General features: G+C 44.8%; 1 protein-coding gene across 7 annotated transcripts in view; it reads right to left on the minus strand.

The window, feature by feature from the left end:
• LOC139264671 (partitioning defective 3 homolog) overlaps positions 1-16,122 on the minus strand; it is a 984,694-nt gene that overhangs the window by 363,628 nt on the left and 604,944 nt on the right. For all 7 annotated transcript variants that reach the window (XM_070881547.1, XM_070881545.1, XM_070881551.1 and 4 more), the window contains exons 6-7: positions 6,113-6,204; positions 4,964-5,047 (exon numbers count right to left, since the gene is read on the minus strand). In XM_070881547.1, the coding sequence (XP_070737648.1) occupies positions 4,964-5,047; positions 6,113-6,204 (176 nt within the window). The remainder of the gene's footprint in view (positions 1-4,963; positions 5,048-6,112; positions 6,205-16,122) is intronic.

A 16,122-nucleotide genomic window follows, 5' to 3' on the forward strand; every position in this document is an offset into this window, starting at 1 on the left:
ACCTGTCTCTGGCAGAAAATGTATGACAAGACGACAGATATCCATGAAAACAGGAAAAAACAGCACAGAGCCCAAATGAAAGAATGCAAGTACAACTTTACCTTTGAATAGCTACATATTTATTCCAGGCATCGTATTAATGAGTAATTGTTGGGAGATGACTGAACATCTTTCAATGAACGTGCAAGACTTGGACCCACAATTCAGGTAATATTTGCTATCTTGGTAAGTTATTTAAAACCAGTATCGCAGAATAGCTACTGTTACAGCTTAATTAGAGTAAACTGCACCATGTCACTTTTAACAATTCACACAAATTATCCCTGCTGATGGGGCTTAGCACCAGGAAATAGAAAGGATTTTTATAAGCACTTGGAACTGCCTGAGGTGGTTGAAGTTGGAGCTTAAAAATGCGAGACATGTAAATTAACTATCTATCCAAAATAAAATGATTCTAGTTCATCTTCATAAATGATGACATGGTAAGAGGTAAATAGTACTAAATGTGATAAGACCGTTGTCGTGAATGATTACAAGCTGAGATTGAAGCAATACTTGGGATGCTCCTCACAGCTGGATGCAACACAGCATTTGTAAACATCACTACCAGTTTAATCCACCTCAACACCTTATGGCCATCAATTCAGGCTGTCAAGTGGAATTTAAAGCAAGGAGCTTCAGTGGAAAAGTAGGTGAATCAGCTCCAGTTACAGGGGCTGGCCATGATGTCTATAGGCAGCAGATTAGCACATGTACTAGAAACATCTGCATAAATGTAATTACTGGTCAGATTTAATAAACATTTTGCAATGTTTAAACATAATTAATTTATGCAAAATATAATTATCACGATGTACGAAAAAATTATCTCATCAATGTACAACTTGCATTTATGTAGACTTCAAAACTAATTAACTACTTATGAAGTGCAATCATTGTGGTTATCGAGGTAAAATGGCAGGCAATTTTTGCAAAGTGGCAACCCATAAACAGCAAATCAACAATCAAATAGTATTTTGTTTTTAAATGGTGTTGGTTAAGGGAAGAATATTGGCTAGGAGACTGAGAGAACTTCAAATAGTGCCATGGAAACCTGTATGTATACTTTAGCTGGCAAATGTAGCCTTGGTTAAACACTTCATCTGAAAGACGGACCCCTAATGCTGCAACTGAGCATTCCCTCAATACTACACTGTCTACATTCTGTGCTCAAGTCTGTAGGGGGCCTCGCCCACAATCTTCTGACTTGAAGGAAAGTGACCTAAGCTGACACAAACAGCAATCAGAAGACAGGGTGCACACAGGGACCTAAATGTGGAGAACATTATTAAAACATGAAGGATAAGGTCACAACAACAACAACAACTTGTATTTATATAGCGCCTTTAACGTAGTGAAATGTCCCAATGCGCTACACAGGAGTATTATGAGATTAAAAAAATGAGATAAAACAGAGAGATTTGAATATATGGGGTAGAGTTTTGGAAATCGGATTCACCAGGGAAAAGGCAGCGTGCAAGAATAGAAGTATGGGTGTGTGTGGCCCTTTCATGGTGGCAGAGACGAGACTTTAGTGTGGCCAACTTACATATTGAAGCTGACACCATGTTTTCAAATAATGCTGCTGATGCCTAGCTTGTAAATGATAAAAAGGTCATCAATGGAGCTCCAGGATATATCAATTCTGACAAAGCATAAATAGGTAAAAAGCTATGAGAAAAGATGTTGGGACCAGTGGAAGTAGAACCATGAGAGAGCAATGCCATAGATATGGATCACAGAAAAACGATGGACAATAGTGTAAAAGGCGATAAAGAAATAAGGAACAGTGAGCTTTGGACTTGGTCACACAGGCATTGATAGTGACTTTGATCAGAAGGTCTTAGTGCTCCAATGCCTGTCCTCCATCCTTCTGCTCGGTAGGACTGCCTTCACCACGTTCCAATCTTAGCTATCCGATCATAGCCACAGTATCTCTACCAATGACTTCTCTTTCCACTCCCACACCGCTACCTCAGGAGTTCCCCAAGGATCCATCCTTGTCTACCTCCTCTTCACAGCTACATGTTGCCCATTGGTGACAACATCTAAAGACATGGGATCAAGTTCAACACCAAGCTTTACCTTGCCACCACCTCTCTCAAATCCGCCACCACCTCGCTGTTCTCAGATGCACATCTGACATACAGGCTTGGACGAGCTGCAATTTCCTCCAGTTTAACTTTGGGAAGACGGACGGAAGCCATTGCATTTGGACCCCAACACAAATTCCGTATCCTCACCACCGATTCAATTCCTTTCCCTACCACTGTCTCAGGCTAAGCTAGACTGTTCACAACACTGGCATCCTATTCAATCCCAAGCTGAGCTTTCGACTCCATATCTTCTCCATCACAAAGACTGTCCACTTCCACACCTATCTCAACCCGTCTGTTGCTGAAAACCTTACTTTGTTATTTTCAGACTTTACTACTCCAGTGCTTGGCGAGCTGGCATTGCATCCTCCATAAACTTCAGCTCATTCTAACTTTCTGCATCAAATCCTGCTTGCCCATCATCCCTGTCCTCATTGTTCTACAGTGGCCTCCAGTCTCCCAAACTTCAAATTTCTCTCCCGAGCTCGATAAACTTGTACAACTTCTCCATTATTCCGACCATGACATTCTTGTGCATCCACTCCTTTTGTCTCAGAACTGGCAGCCATGCCTTCAACGGCTTGGGCTCCACCACCTTTCAGATCCTCCTTAAAACCTATCTCTTTAATCAAGGTTTCAGTCACCCCTGCTAATTTCTTCTTTGGCTCAGCATCCATTTTATTTCTCCTTCTGCCTCTGTGAAACACCTTGGGACATTTTTCTACATTAAAGGAGCCATTAAAAAGGTGAATTGCTGTTGTGGATAAGTCAGAAACTAAATTAGATTGGCTTGAACAAGGACGAGAGAGAGATAAGCACTTAATTGGGTATTAACGATGCATTCAAGCATTTGGACAAGAAATACGATTGAGTCAGAGGTCACTCCTCCCCTTTTCTCTTCTACTCATTACATGGAAAATAGTCAACATTTATTGCAGTATTCAAGGTTACACTGAGTAAGGGAAAAGAACGTCCAAATACCCAAGTCTGTCACTACTATATTGTTGATAACCACCATTTTCATTCACTCTATTCCTGCTGTTGAACAGTACTGACATTTAATGCAAACTTCTGGAGTTTAAAAAAATTCCCACAACTTCCAGTTTCAACTGAAGCTCATAAGAACAGCTAACAAGTGACTGTACTGCAATTATTAAAATGAAAAAACTCATTCGGGCCAACCTGTTTCTGCACTTTTTAAAATCTAAATTACACACAGACAAATGGCTTTTTAAGTAATCTTAACTTTCAGTCTGCTCAGGCCCTGCAATTTGCTTGCTGTATTTTCTCAGCTGTTGGTGAAGATGCACTGAATGACTTTCCTGACCTTTCTAAGTTGCAAAACCAGTGATGTAGCACAACTGCTTTTGAATATTCAACACTTGTATTATACTAAGCTCAGGCTTTTGTTGAAGTGCACACATGCCTTCAGTTGTCAACAAAGCTGTGGTCTTTGGGGGCACTAAACATACATCTCAAGCTCCTGCGCACAACCGGAAATGATTTATTTTGCAGCTGTCCACATTATTAGAATGCAAACAACATCTATTTTAATACAGTACTGCTAAAAATGTACATTCACAAAACCAGTTTTGCTCAGTCACACCAAGAAACAACCAGAGACAATTTCTTACAAATTGGAAAACCCATCAACCAAATCTACTTCATCCAAGTCAACCTGGCACAATAGATGAGATATACTTGCTGTCTGAATATAGTATTTCAAGGTTTATTGCCTGGCAATTTTTCTTAGAATATAATCTATTTCAAAATGAGATTATTCTGTTCAATATTATCTTCAGAAAGTTAAAAGAAAAACACTTAATGATAAAAGTAATATACCTAGCTATAGTGCTCTACGCAACATTTTGTGTGTTTCGGGGAGTTGATAATAGTTTGCTTGTATTACTATTTTAATATTAAAGTTGTGTTTGATGTTCAAGAGCTGGGAAAGATCTGGCACCAGAATTGTTAAGGACAGAAAAGACCACTGGGCACAACAAGCCCTATTAATCGAGTTCAGCACCACCCATCCATCTTATCTTGGCACCTTCCATCACTTTTGACATCATTCTCACCCACTTAAGTTCTGCAGGCAATATCTCTAATCCTACATTTTTACACATGACATAGATTATCAAATATATTTTTCACCCTCAGATACTGCTTTAATGAATGCTGCTCTTATGATTACAAAGATAACACAGACTGCTGTATAGAAGGAATCATGTGGGTTGAGTGGAAAAATATTGTGCAATATCTGCGTTCTCATGCCAGTTCAGATGCAGACAGCCCGTCATACAACGTGCATGGTCTAAAAAGCTCAAGACAAAGCACAGATACGCTAAAATAAAATTAGGAATTCATGGAAATTCCAAATTTAAAGCTGCAGTGCTCCGTCATTTATATTAAGTCTAAAAGAAAGAAAGACTTGGATTTATATAGCGCCTTTCACGACCACTGGACGTCTCAAAGCGCTTTACAGCCAATGAAGTACTTTTAGAGTGTAGTCATTGTTGTAATGTGGGAAGAGAGTACCTTACTGTCGGTGGAAACTGCATTATTCCTGTTGGTTTTATTCTATGTTCCCAATTTATGAATGGCTCTGTCTACAAACTTTTATTAAAGCATCAAAAATTCAGCAAAGGGAAAATGCCACAACTTCAAATAAAGCCACTGCGCTAAAACAGTACAATTTCTGGAGTACAAGCACAGAACTTTCCCACTGTTTCACTTTTAAAATGTACTAATTGTTAGAGACTTCAGATTTGAATAACATGAAATAAAATTATAAAAGAAAAACCAAAATGCAGAAGACGTGAGTTTACCTTCCACCTGTGGAACTGAAAGGCACGACATGGATTCCCAAAGGTCCTCCATCATTGGACACTTCAACCAGCTTTAGCACGTCACTGTGAGACAATGATGAATGGAGTAACATAAAAATGTGAAGTAAACTACCCAAAATGAAAACAAAATTTTATAATATCTGGAACAATGAGTAGTGCAACTTGTGTCTAGCATATCTGAGTATTAGTCTGGGAGCATGAAAAAAAAGGTCAACCATCAAAAATAACAAAATTAATAAAATAACCAGGATGAAAACACATAGTGCACATTATCTGACAGCACTAACCTAATGCGAACTACTCAGAAAATCCCTCGTGATCACATTTTCTCATTGCATTAAAACTGATCAGAAAAACTGCATCACTAGACAATTGGTCAATAACTAAGCAGATGAATACAAAGATGATCCGTCAACAAGTTACACAATGAAACAAATTTTAAAATGGATCTGCTGTTAATTCAGGCACGGCTAATAAATAGTGCATTATCCTTTATTGGGGAAACTCTCTCAGGATCAAACTGTTTTCAAGTGAGCACTGAATGATTTTACTTAGGTGGTGCTCTGATCAGTAAGCCACTATCTATTAAGGTGGGTTTGTTAACAAGCTTCCACTAAAATAACAGAAAATGCTGCCCTATACAGGGGAGCCATCAGTAACCGAAAAGGGAACAGAGGAGCTGTTTTGGGTGAAGATTCTTTATCATCATTGTTCTGATGAAGGGTCTCCACCTTGAAAAAAAATCAACTATGCCTTTTCAGCTTTTTCTGGTGGGGGAGGTTTGTTCTTTTCTTTAGTCTTTGGAGGTTTTTTTAAAGTTTTATTTGAGCAGTACTCAATTCGGAAGCTTTACAAACACAGTACCCACCAATTAACAGTCATTCCAATAGGAACACTTACTTCAGTCACCAATTATTTCCCCGCTGTTTCCTACACTATTTAATAAGTATGATTTTGCATAAAGGGAATGTTTAGCCTGCCACTTTGGTGATTTCTCTTCAGCGGGTTCCACTGCCCAATAATGAACTTCACATCGCAGTACAATAGCCATTACAAGCTGATCCTTCGTGATTGGCCTATATCTAAAAACAGCATGCGATAATTAATATGTTTCTGATGCAAGCTTACCCAAGCGAAAAATTCTGTCCATGCTCGAGGCAAGAATCAGCACGTCCAACTGGTTCGATCCTGTTGTTCTCCTCTTCTGTCCCATCATCTTCCTACAAGAGGGAAAACAAGATTCCAGTCACAAAAATACAATTCTAATCACAATTGCATTGTATACCATACTCAGGTTCTGTTTTGAGTCAGTAAAACTACCATGTGTGGAAGTCCAGTGCTTACTGCATGAAAGAGATCACCACATTGTTTTCTATATGACGCTACATTACACACAATTTACAGTATCTCCACCTGCGTGCTGATATAAGAATTGTACTATTTTTCTGCTCTTTCCACTTTAAAACTCATACTGCAATAAACATTACTTCTATTTATGATCGGTGGAAATCTCTGATGAAAACTTGCAAAGTGTAATAATACACCATTAGAAATAGGAAACTGTTAATATTTTGTTCGTATTACCAAATAAAAACAAGTACAACCATTATGCTAAAATGAGTAAGGTTCTGACTGGAAAATTTCTGGGCTGCCTTTTTGCGAGTATCTAATCATTAAGTTCAATATAACAGATCGTTGTTAACTCTCAATCCCTTCCTTCATTTTATCGTCCATAGCTGCTTTCTCAGTACAACTTTATTAACAGCAACGTGACGCTCCGGGTAGACATTTAAACCATGAATCAGATTTCATCCTTTGTAGCACTGACATATGAACATCTTATGAACAATTTGAGACAGACTGGGACAATTCTTCCCTACTTAATCATAGGATGGTTGACCAAGCTGAGGCAGCACAAGTTTGTGTTAATTATTCCCCAAAAGAGCTAACATTTGATAACTTTCCGGCCTCAATCACTATCCAAAAAAAGCATATAAAGTTTTTGCAACGTGGAAGCGGGGAGCTGCCGCTGATTCTGCTCTTCGCTGTCTTTTGTCCTGAGCTCTCCAAATTGGTTCAGGTCTGTTTGGAGCTTGGACGGTCACATTGTTCAACTTACAAAAAACATTAGCCAAGTTTCAATTTATATATAAATCTGTGGTGCTATGTGTAAACTTAAAAAATTATAAAGGAGGACTGTTGGGTAAGAAATCGCTTTGACAATGTCAATGTTTTGAGATGCATTGCAATTAAATTAATGAAACACAAAGCAAAAATTACAAGGCGCCTTATACTTGATTCATCGGATGGAGCACTAGGCTGCCAGAAACAGTACTATGGGGAGGCTGCAGCCTTTATCTTGGGTGAATGGATAGGAAAATCCAACAGCCAAACCGAACAAGTATATACATGGCCAGTTGACCGCAGAGTGGTTATGGACAACGATCACAAAGGTGCCTGGAATACAGGACTTTGTACTCCTCTGGATGAAGGGAACTTTCAAGAAAGGCTGGTGAATACAGCCTTGATAATGGGAGGGATGGAAGATCAAATTGCAATTTTTTTTAATAAAAAAGAGAAATGTAATTTCAACATTTCATACTTGCCTTCTGGGTTTATATTTTAAAGGAATCATTCAGTTCTCTAACTTAGTTTACTGTATTGTCTATCCAGGATTTCTTTTCATAAACTCTTTTTCTTTGCATTCTTTTTAAAAACGGAGATGCAATATTTTTCAGCAAATCTTAGACGGATGAGCAGAGCCGAAAACTCAGCATTACCCAAGGGCTTGGGCATCAGTCAGCACAATGATGAAAAGTGAAGGGTTATGAGCTTGGCACACATCAACAGACAGTGTATTTAATAATTGAGAGGATATTAAAGCTGTGCGTAAGCTGGCTGTAACTTCTAAAGCAAATTTCCTCAGAACCACAAAGCACAAAACCTTGACTATATGTCTACACTTTGGCTCTGAACTAAACAGCTACTGTTTTTCTTTCAGTGTTACACAGGACAGTGAATGGAAAGGGAAAGAAAAAAAAATCTCCAAAGCGCTATTGCTTCAGAGTGATGATATTTTCTTTCATGATTATCAGCATTCATTTCTATTCCATCTGTCAAGCATAAAGAATCAAGCTATTTGGAATTTTTGGAGGTCAAGCAGCATCTTTTAAGGCGCACACATGTAAATTTGAAATAAAATGGCCCAAGCAAAATGCTGAAGTGAACATTATCGAGGCTTTTCGAACAAATATTGCAACAATAATCAGTCCTTCACTGTGCACCTAGTTAAAAAGAAAATCAAGGTTTTGAACAAATGTCTTCACTCAGTGTCTGAAAGATAAGGCTGCCTGCAAGCAAGTCACTCATTCGTGCCAGACATACTTTGATAATGCATTTGTCATGATACTTAAATATTTATGTGCTGACACAAACTATGTCGCTGACAGTATTTCACAGATTGACATAAAGGTTAGTGCTAATGTAGGAACTCAGAGGAAGCTTCAGTCCAAGTAGTCATGCCGCTATTTCTCATCCTCGTAAACCTGACCATATCAGAGACCTTGAACTCCCAAACTTTTTAACAATAACGATTAAAAAAAAAATTCATCTCCCTTTAGAGTGCTTGTCACCCTGCTCAACACACATACTTCTAATACAACCCTTCCTTCTCCTTGTCTATAAATACTAATAATAGTCAGTTCCTGCCTGTCCTGGGGTGGGGAGCATATGGTCTGGACTGAGTGACAGTTCCACTGACCAATAGGCGATCAGGGCTCTCCTGGCCTCGCAACCAATCAAAGCAGGGAGTGATGGAGGCGACAGTAGATGGGGCCGATCCAATGGGCATGGGCACGGGGCCTCCTGGGGCGTTGCTGCGGTAGCGGCGGGGGGGAGAAAGAAAGAGGGAGGGGAGAAGCGGGGAAAGGAGGGGGGGGAAGGGAAGGGGGGGGAAGGGAAGGGAAGGGAGGGGGGGAAGGGAAGGGGGGGAAGGGAGGAGAGAGAGAGAGAGAGAGAGAGAGGAGGGGGAGGGGAGGAGAGGAGGGGGAGGGGAGGGGAGGGGCGGAGAGAGAGAGAGGGAGGGGCGGAGAGAGAGAGAGAGGGAGGGGCGGGCGAGAGAGAGGGAGGGGCGGGCGAGAGAGAGGGAGGGGCGGGCGAGAGAGAGGGAGGGGCGGGCGAGAGAGAGGGAGGGGCGGGCGAGAGAGAGGGAGGGGCGGGCGAGAGAGAGGGAGGGGCGGGCGAGAGAGAGGGAGGGGCGGGCGAGAGAGAGGGAGGGGCGGGCGAGAGAGAGGGAGGGGCGGGCGAGAGAGAGGGAGGGGCGGGCGAGAGAGAGGGAGGGGCGGGCGAGAGAGAGGGAGGGGCGGGCGAGAGAGGGGAGGGGGGGGAAGAGAGAGGGGAGGGGGGGGAAGAGAGAGGGGAGGGGGGGGAAGAGAGAGGGGAGGGGGGGGAAGAGAGAGGGGAGGGGGGGGAAGAGAGAGGGGAGGGGGGGGAAGAGAGAGGGGAGGGGGGGGAAGAGAGAGGGGAAGGGGGGAAGAGAGAGGGGAAGGGGGGGGAAGAGAGAGGGGAGGGGGGGGGAAGAGAGAGGGGAGGGGGGGAGGAGAGAGAGGGGAGGGGGGGAAGAGAGAGGGAGGGGGGGAAGAGAGAGGGAGGGGGGGGAAGAGAGATGGGGGGGGAAGAGAGAGGGGGAGGAAGAGCGAGGGGGAGGAAGAGCGAGGGGGAGGGGGGGAAGAGAGAGGGAGGGAGGGAAGAGGAGGGAGGGGGGGAAGAGAGAGTGAGGGGGGGAAGAGGAGGGAGGGGGGGAAGAGATAGGGAGGGGGGGGAAGAGAGAGGGAGGGGGGGAAGAGAGAGGGAGGGGGGGAAGAGAGGGGGAGGGGGGGAAGAGAGGGCGAGAGAGGGGGAGGGGGGAAGAGAGGGCGAGAGAGGGGGGGGGAAGAGAGGGCGAGAGAGGGGGGGGGGAAGAGAGGGCGAGAGAGGGGGAGGGGCGGGCGAGAGAGGGGGAGGGGCGGGCGAGAGAGGGGGAGGGGCGGGCGAGAGAGGGGGAGGGGCGGGCGAGAGAGGGGGAGGGGCGGGCGAGAGAGGGGGAGGGGCGGGCGAGAGAGGGGGAGGGGCGGGCGAGAGAGGGGGAGGGGCGGGCGAGAGAGGGGGAGGGGCGGGCGAGAGAGGGGGAGGGGCGGGCGAGAGAGGGGGAGGGGCGGGCGAGAGAGGGGGAGGGGCGGGCTAGAGAGGGGGAGGGGCGGGCGAGAAAGGGGGAGGGGCGGGCGAGAGAGAGGGAGGGGCGGGCGAGAGAGAGGGAGGGGCGGGCGAGAGAGAGGGAGGGGCGGGCGAGAGAGAGGGAGGGGCGGGCGAGAGAGAGGGAGGGGCGGGCGAGAGAGAGGGAGGGGCGGGCGAGAGAGAGGGAGGGGCGGGCGAGAGAGAGGGAGGGGGCGAGAGAGAGGGAGGGAGGGAGGGAAGGAGTTGGGGAGATGGAAGGAGAAGGAGTTGGGGAGGGGGAGAGAGAGGTTTGGCGAGGGGGAGAGAGGGGTTTGGGGAGGGGGAGAGGTTTGGGGAGGGTGAGAGAGGGGTTTGGGGAGGGTGAGAGAGGGGTTTGGGGAGGGGGAGTGAGGGGTTTGGGGAGGGGTAGAGAGGGGGGTGGGGAGGGGTAGAGAGGGGGGTGGGGAGGGGTAGAGAGGGGGTGGGGAGGGATAGAGAGGGGTTGGGGAGGGATAGAGAGGGGGTGGGGAGGGATAGAGAGGGGGTGGGGAGGGATAGAGAGGGGGTGGGGAGGGGGTGGGGAGGGATAGAGAGGGGGTGGGGAGGGATAGAGAGGGGGTGGGGAGGGATAGAGAGGGGGGTGGGGAGGGGGAGAGAGGGGGGTGGGGAGGGGGAGAGAGGGGGGTGGGGAGGGGGAGAGAGGGGGGTGGGGAGGGGGAGAGAGGGGGGTGGGGAGGGGGAGAGAGGGGGGTGGGGAGGGGGAGAGAGGGGGGTGGGGAGAGGGGGGTGGGGAGGGGGAGAGGGGGGGGGCGGTAGAGAGGGGGGGGTCGAGGGGATGGTAGAGAGGGGGGTGGGGTGGGTCGAGAGGGGGTAGAGGGGGGTTGGGAGGGGGGTAGAGGGGGTGGGGAGGAGGGTAGAGGGGGGTGGGGAGGGGGAGGGGGGAGAGAGGGTGGGGGAGAGATGGTGCTAGAATGGGGGGAGAGGGGGGGAGGGGGGAGAAGAAGGGGGAGAAGAGGGGGGGCAGAGAGGGGGTTGGGGGAGAAGGGGAAGGAGAAGGGGAGAAGGGGGAAGGAGAGGGGGAGGTGGAGGGGATAGGGGGAGGGTGAGTGAGTGAGAGTGAGAGTGTGAGGAGTGAGTGAGAGTGAGTGAGTGAAAGAGAGAGGGACAGAGTGAGAGGGACAGAGAGAGAGGAGAGGAAGAGAGGACATCAGCGTTGATTCTTTCGACAAAGACGATGGCAACAGTTTAAACAAGTACTTTTGCAATAAAGATACCAATTTGACTGCAAATGATCTGCAGATCTCTTCTCGTAGACAGTAATAAAATGTTAATTTTACAAAGTGAATTTACTATACATTTTATAAATGAAGCCCTAACTATACCTATAAAATGCTTTTTTAAAGAACGTTGCTTAAATACATTGTGCAGATCAAAACGCTGGTAATTTGAAGAGCATGCATTATTTTTCTGAGCAGAAGGAGCAGTGTTGTGTTCATGCTCTTTGTTTATTTGTTGCACAAACTTTCACTGGACATACATTAGGACCCCACGGGAGATATTCACACACTGCTGTAAACATGATGGTTCGAGCTGGTTTTGGGACACCATTTTGGGAGTGGCTATGAAGGACACAGTTAAGTTATTTTACCCCTGGTTCAGTTAGTCCGTTATTTACATACACAACAAGCAGCCTGATTTACAACGGAGGCTGCTGGAATGTGATTGGAACTTTCACTTGAAAATTGCTGGGCCACGAAGGATGGCACTCTACCTGTGATACCAAGCAGAATACAATACCGGCGATATCTGCAGAATACAATATGCAGACCAAAGTTACATTGCTAACTGTACTTTAATGTACATTACACTTTACCCACTAAAGACAGCTCAATACCTGTTTTCTCATCCTGATTTTCACATCATGGCCTCACCCCTCCTTATCTCTGCAGCCCTATAAACCCCCCAGATCTCTGCTCTCTGCCTATTCTGGTCTTTTGAATACCCCCAATTTTAAATGTTTCACCACTGGCGGTCATAGCTTCAGTACCTAAGTCCTAAGCTCTGGAATGACCTCGCTAAATCTTAACGCCTCTCCACTTTTCTTTCCTCCTTTAACCTCTCCACTTCTCTTTCCTCCTTTAAGACGCTCCTTAAAACCTACCTCTTTGTCCAAGCTTTTACGGCTTGGTGTTAATTTTTTTTTTTTTGCTAACACTCCTGTGAAGTGCCTTGGGAAATTTTATTACGTTAAAGGCGCGATATAAATATAAGTTGTTGATGTTGTTGATTCACATACACAAAGTATTCTACTTCCAGTCAGTTCATTTTTTTTAATATTAGGAGAGGAAGGGCAGGAATGTCCACCCTACAACAACTTGCATTTATATAGCACCTTTAACAAAATTTGACAACAACCCACTGGATAGGTGACCAAAAAGCTTGGTCAAAGCAGTAGTTTTTAAAGGAGTGTCTTAAGAGGAGGGAGAAGTAAAGGGGTGCAGAGGTTTAGGGAAGGAATGCCAGCGCTTCGGGCCTTAGCAGCTGTCGGCACAGCCATCAATGGTGGAGCGATGAAAATCAGGGTCTTGTAAAAGGCCAAAATTAGAGGAGCTATCTGAATACTAAAATGATTTGAAATTAGGGATCCCTGGGGACTTTCAAAACATGACTTCATACGAAGCCTATGTTGAACTAATCCCAGTGTGAACCCTAAGAGGTGGGAGTCTATAAGATTCCACAGGGGCCTTGGTTCTAAATGATTCGAGGTTGACCTGTATTGGGGACAGTGATTTAACGTTATTCAGCACATGACAGTATTCGAGCAGCAGTTTACAGAGTGTAACTTAGACTTATATTATCACTTATACTCTGGGTAGAAGCCGCAACCGTACGTAAGCTGCACCCTTGTCTCTTGTCTCTCCTCGTCTCCCGGGTGTCTCCTTGATTCTTCCTGAAATCTTCTACAATTTGTGGTTGTTATGACCCCCTTCTTATACCCTGACTCTCATTCAAAACCTATGGGGCCGGATTTTCGGCATTCAGGGTTTTTCAGGTGAAAACGGTAGCGATACGAGAAAATTGCCGTTTTCGCTGCGCTACCGTTTTTTTAGGTTGAACTTTCGGGATTCACGTCTGCACCATCGGTAAGGGAGGCGTTGCACAAGCACTCGCAACGCAAAACGTGAGTTTCAGCAACTTTCGTCCGGGGTTGTTTGAGCAGCGAGAGAGGCCTTGGGAGGGGGGGAAATAATTCCAAAAAAAGACTCCAAAAACCCTTAACTAAGTAATCGCTGCAAAAAAATTAATAAAAACTTTAACATAACTTTTTTTTTTGCAGGTTTCTGTACTTACCGCTGCTGGTAGGGCTGCACCAACAGGTTTGACCTGTCGCTATTCTGGGCGCGGCGTACGGGTCGAAAGAGTATCGAAACTCGATCGCAAATGCAATCGGAGTCGTTGCACGTCAGCGCACCTCTCCCTGGCGGTACTTGGAAGAGCCTCCGCAAACAGGTACCCGAGGATCCCGCCTGAGCTTTGCGACTGGGTATTCACCGCGGAGGGTCAAATTGCAGTGAAAACCCAGTCGCAAACCTGCCGAAAATCTGGCCCCGTGGAGTCCTCTTGAACCAATCACTGCCTGACAACCAAACCCAAAATCCATTCATCAAGATGCCATGATGGTAGCACCTCAGCTTACACAGGTTCTGGTCTTATTACATCAATTTTTTGACCATCAAGACTCATATTATTGAAACTTCTAAGATAATGAGGGAGCTCGACAAGGTGGATGCAGAAAGGATATTTCCACTCATAGGGGAAACTAAAACTAGGGGACATAGTCTTAGATTCAGGAGCCACCCATTTAAAACTGAGATGAAGAGGAATTTCTTCTCTCAGAGGGTTGTAAATCTGTGGAATTCTCTGCCCCAGAGAGGTGTGGAGGCTGGGTCATTGAATATATTTAAGGCAGAGATAGACAGATTTTTGAGTGCTATGAGAGTAAAGGGTTATGGGGAGCGGGCAGGGAAGTAGAGCTGAGTCCATGATCAGATCAGCCATGATCTTATTGAATGGCGGAGCAGGCTTGAGGGGCCAAATGGCCTTCTCCTGCTCCTATTTCTTATGTTCTTATATTCTTATATTTAGGGTAGTTATGGCAACACAAACAGAACACAATCCCATAATGTCCTTGCTGTTCGTTGAGAGAGGCCTATGTTTTTAATTCACCGCAGATATCATAACAACCCACCACCGTGGCAACTGCAGCTGATATTGGTTCCCAGGCTAGCTGACTCTATTCGACCAGGGCAGTCTTCTTTCTCTCCCCAGGCTGTCTGGTTACAGCTCACTGACAGACTTTTAATTATAAGCAAAAAGGGTTACATGTCATATATAATTCAGGTTATCATTGCATACAACTTGTGATTACAGACTTCTCCATTTAATTCTTACACACGATTATAAATCCATTTCTGATGATTATAAGATACTGCTGATAAGATATTAATGATTATAAGATATTAATGATTATAAGATATTAAAACAAGTATTGCAAAAACCAACAAATCCATGATAATCTTACAGTCTACCTTCCAGAGGTGGTTTTACAGCTTCCCGCCACCCCTTCCCCCCCCACCATTGGACAAACTAAAAGGCCACTGAAGGCAAGACTGCATGAATATAAAGAGGAAGGCGGCAAATGAATCTCAGTCGGAGAACACTGTAGAAACAAATCACATTTGGGACAAGATAGGGCTTATGGGCTAAAACTATGCTCGCTCAATGACCTTGGTACAAATATAGTCACAATCCAGTTCCAAGTGGGCATGGTTTCCACAGCATAAAAAATTCCCATAACCAGCATTATTTGGCACTAAATTTGCAGTCTCACTCAGGTACTGTAAGGATAGCTGTTGTGAAAAACACAGATTTCAAATTGATGCATCAACGGGTGTTTTCTGGAGGAGTTATTGAAGTTTTTGTAGCAGAGGTTCACTCTGAACCTAAGCAGCACTACATGGTGATGTGTGCAAAAGAAAAATGTTCATTTCTATATTCACTGACTTTCATCTCAAATTGACGAACACAAAAATGCAGACATAAAAGGCGAAAAATTGATTAAGAACAGAATTAAGGCAGAATTCAGAACTAGTTTTCTGAATTGAGCTCATTAAAATTACAATTTGAGCTCAATCTAGAAGAACTGCCAGTTTACACAGCAGGCAACAATTTTCTGGTCACATCTGTGAGACAGAACTGAAAGAACAAGAAAGTGTGATTCGATAAGACAGCTCTGATACAGATCTAGCACTGGCACAAATTCTTATGGGCAAAATGGCTACTTATTGTGTTGACATCAGCATGATCATATGGTTCAAGTCCTTTCATGTGTGATAGTATTTTAGAGGTCAGAGCCAATGCCTGTATGCCTTGACATTTTTGAGAGTTGCTGGAAGAGCATAACCGATATAAAAACAAAATTAAATTTCATTGGTCTGTCAACATGGTAGGATCTGTCTTATTGTGGCAGTTTTACAACTGTTATTTCATCGTGTTGAGTTGCCCACTAGTCTAATGGACTAGCCCCTGCAGCAGCTCCTTTATCTCGACTCCTCCAAGGAGGAGGTTCTACTCACCAATATGTCACGCATCTGCAATAAGTTTCAATTTACAGACCCACCGAATTATGTAGACTCTGAAATGGAAGTTCATATTGATCCAGATACTTACCCCAACTATGAAAAATTCATGCCCATTTTACCCTGCAGCACTAACATTGACTTCAGCTCCAAACTGGCAGCATTGCTGAAAAGTAAATGAAGCAGAGCTGCTGTCAACTAAGGCGCCAAAATCCAACTAAAAAGGTCGTCTTTGCCAATATCTCCAGGGGTTGGAACACCTCAGCAACCTGCTTCCAGAAGCAGATGTTGCTGTTTTTTCTCGTCAAG

This window comes from Pristiophorus japonicus, chromosome 5, assembly GCF_044704955.1.
Source record: "Pristiophorus japonicus isolate sPriJap1 chromosome 5, sPriJap1.hap1, whole genome shotgun sequence".
NCBI classification, from domain to species: domain Eukaryota; kingdom Metazoa; phylum Chordata; class Chondrichthyes; family Pristiophoridae; genus Pristiophorus; species Pristiophorus japonicus.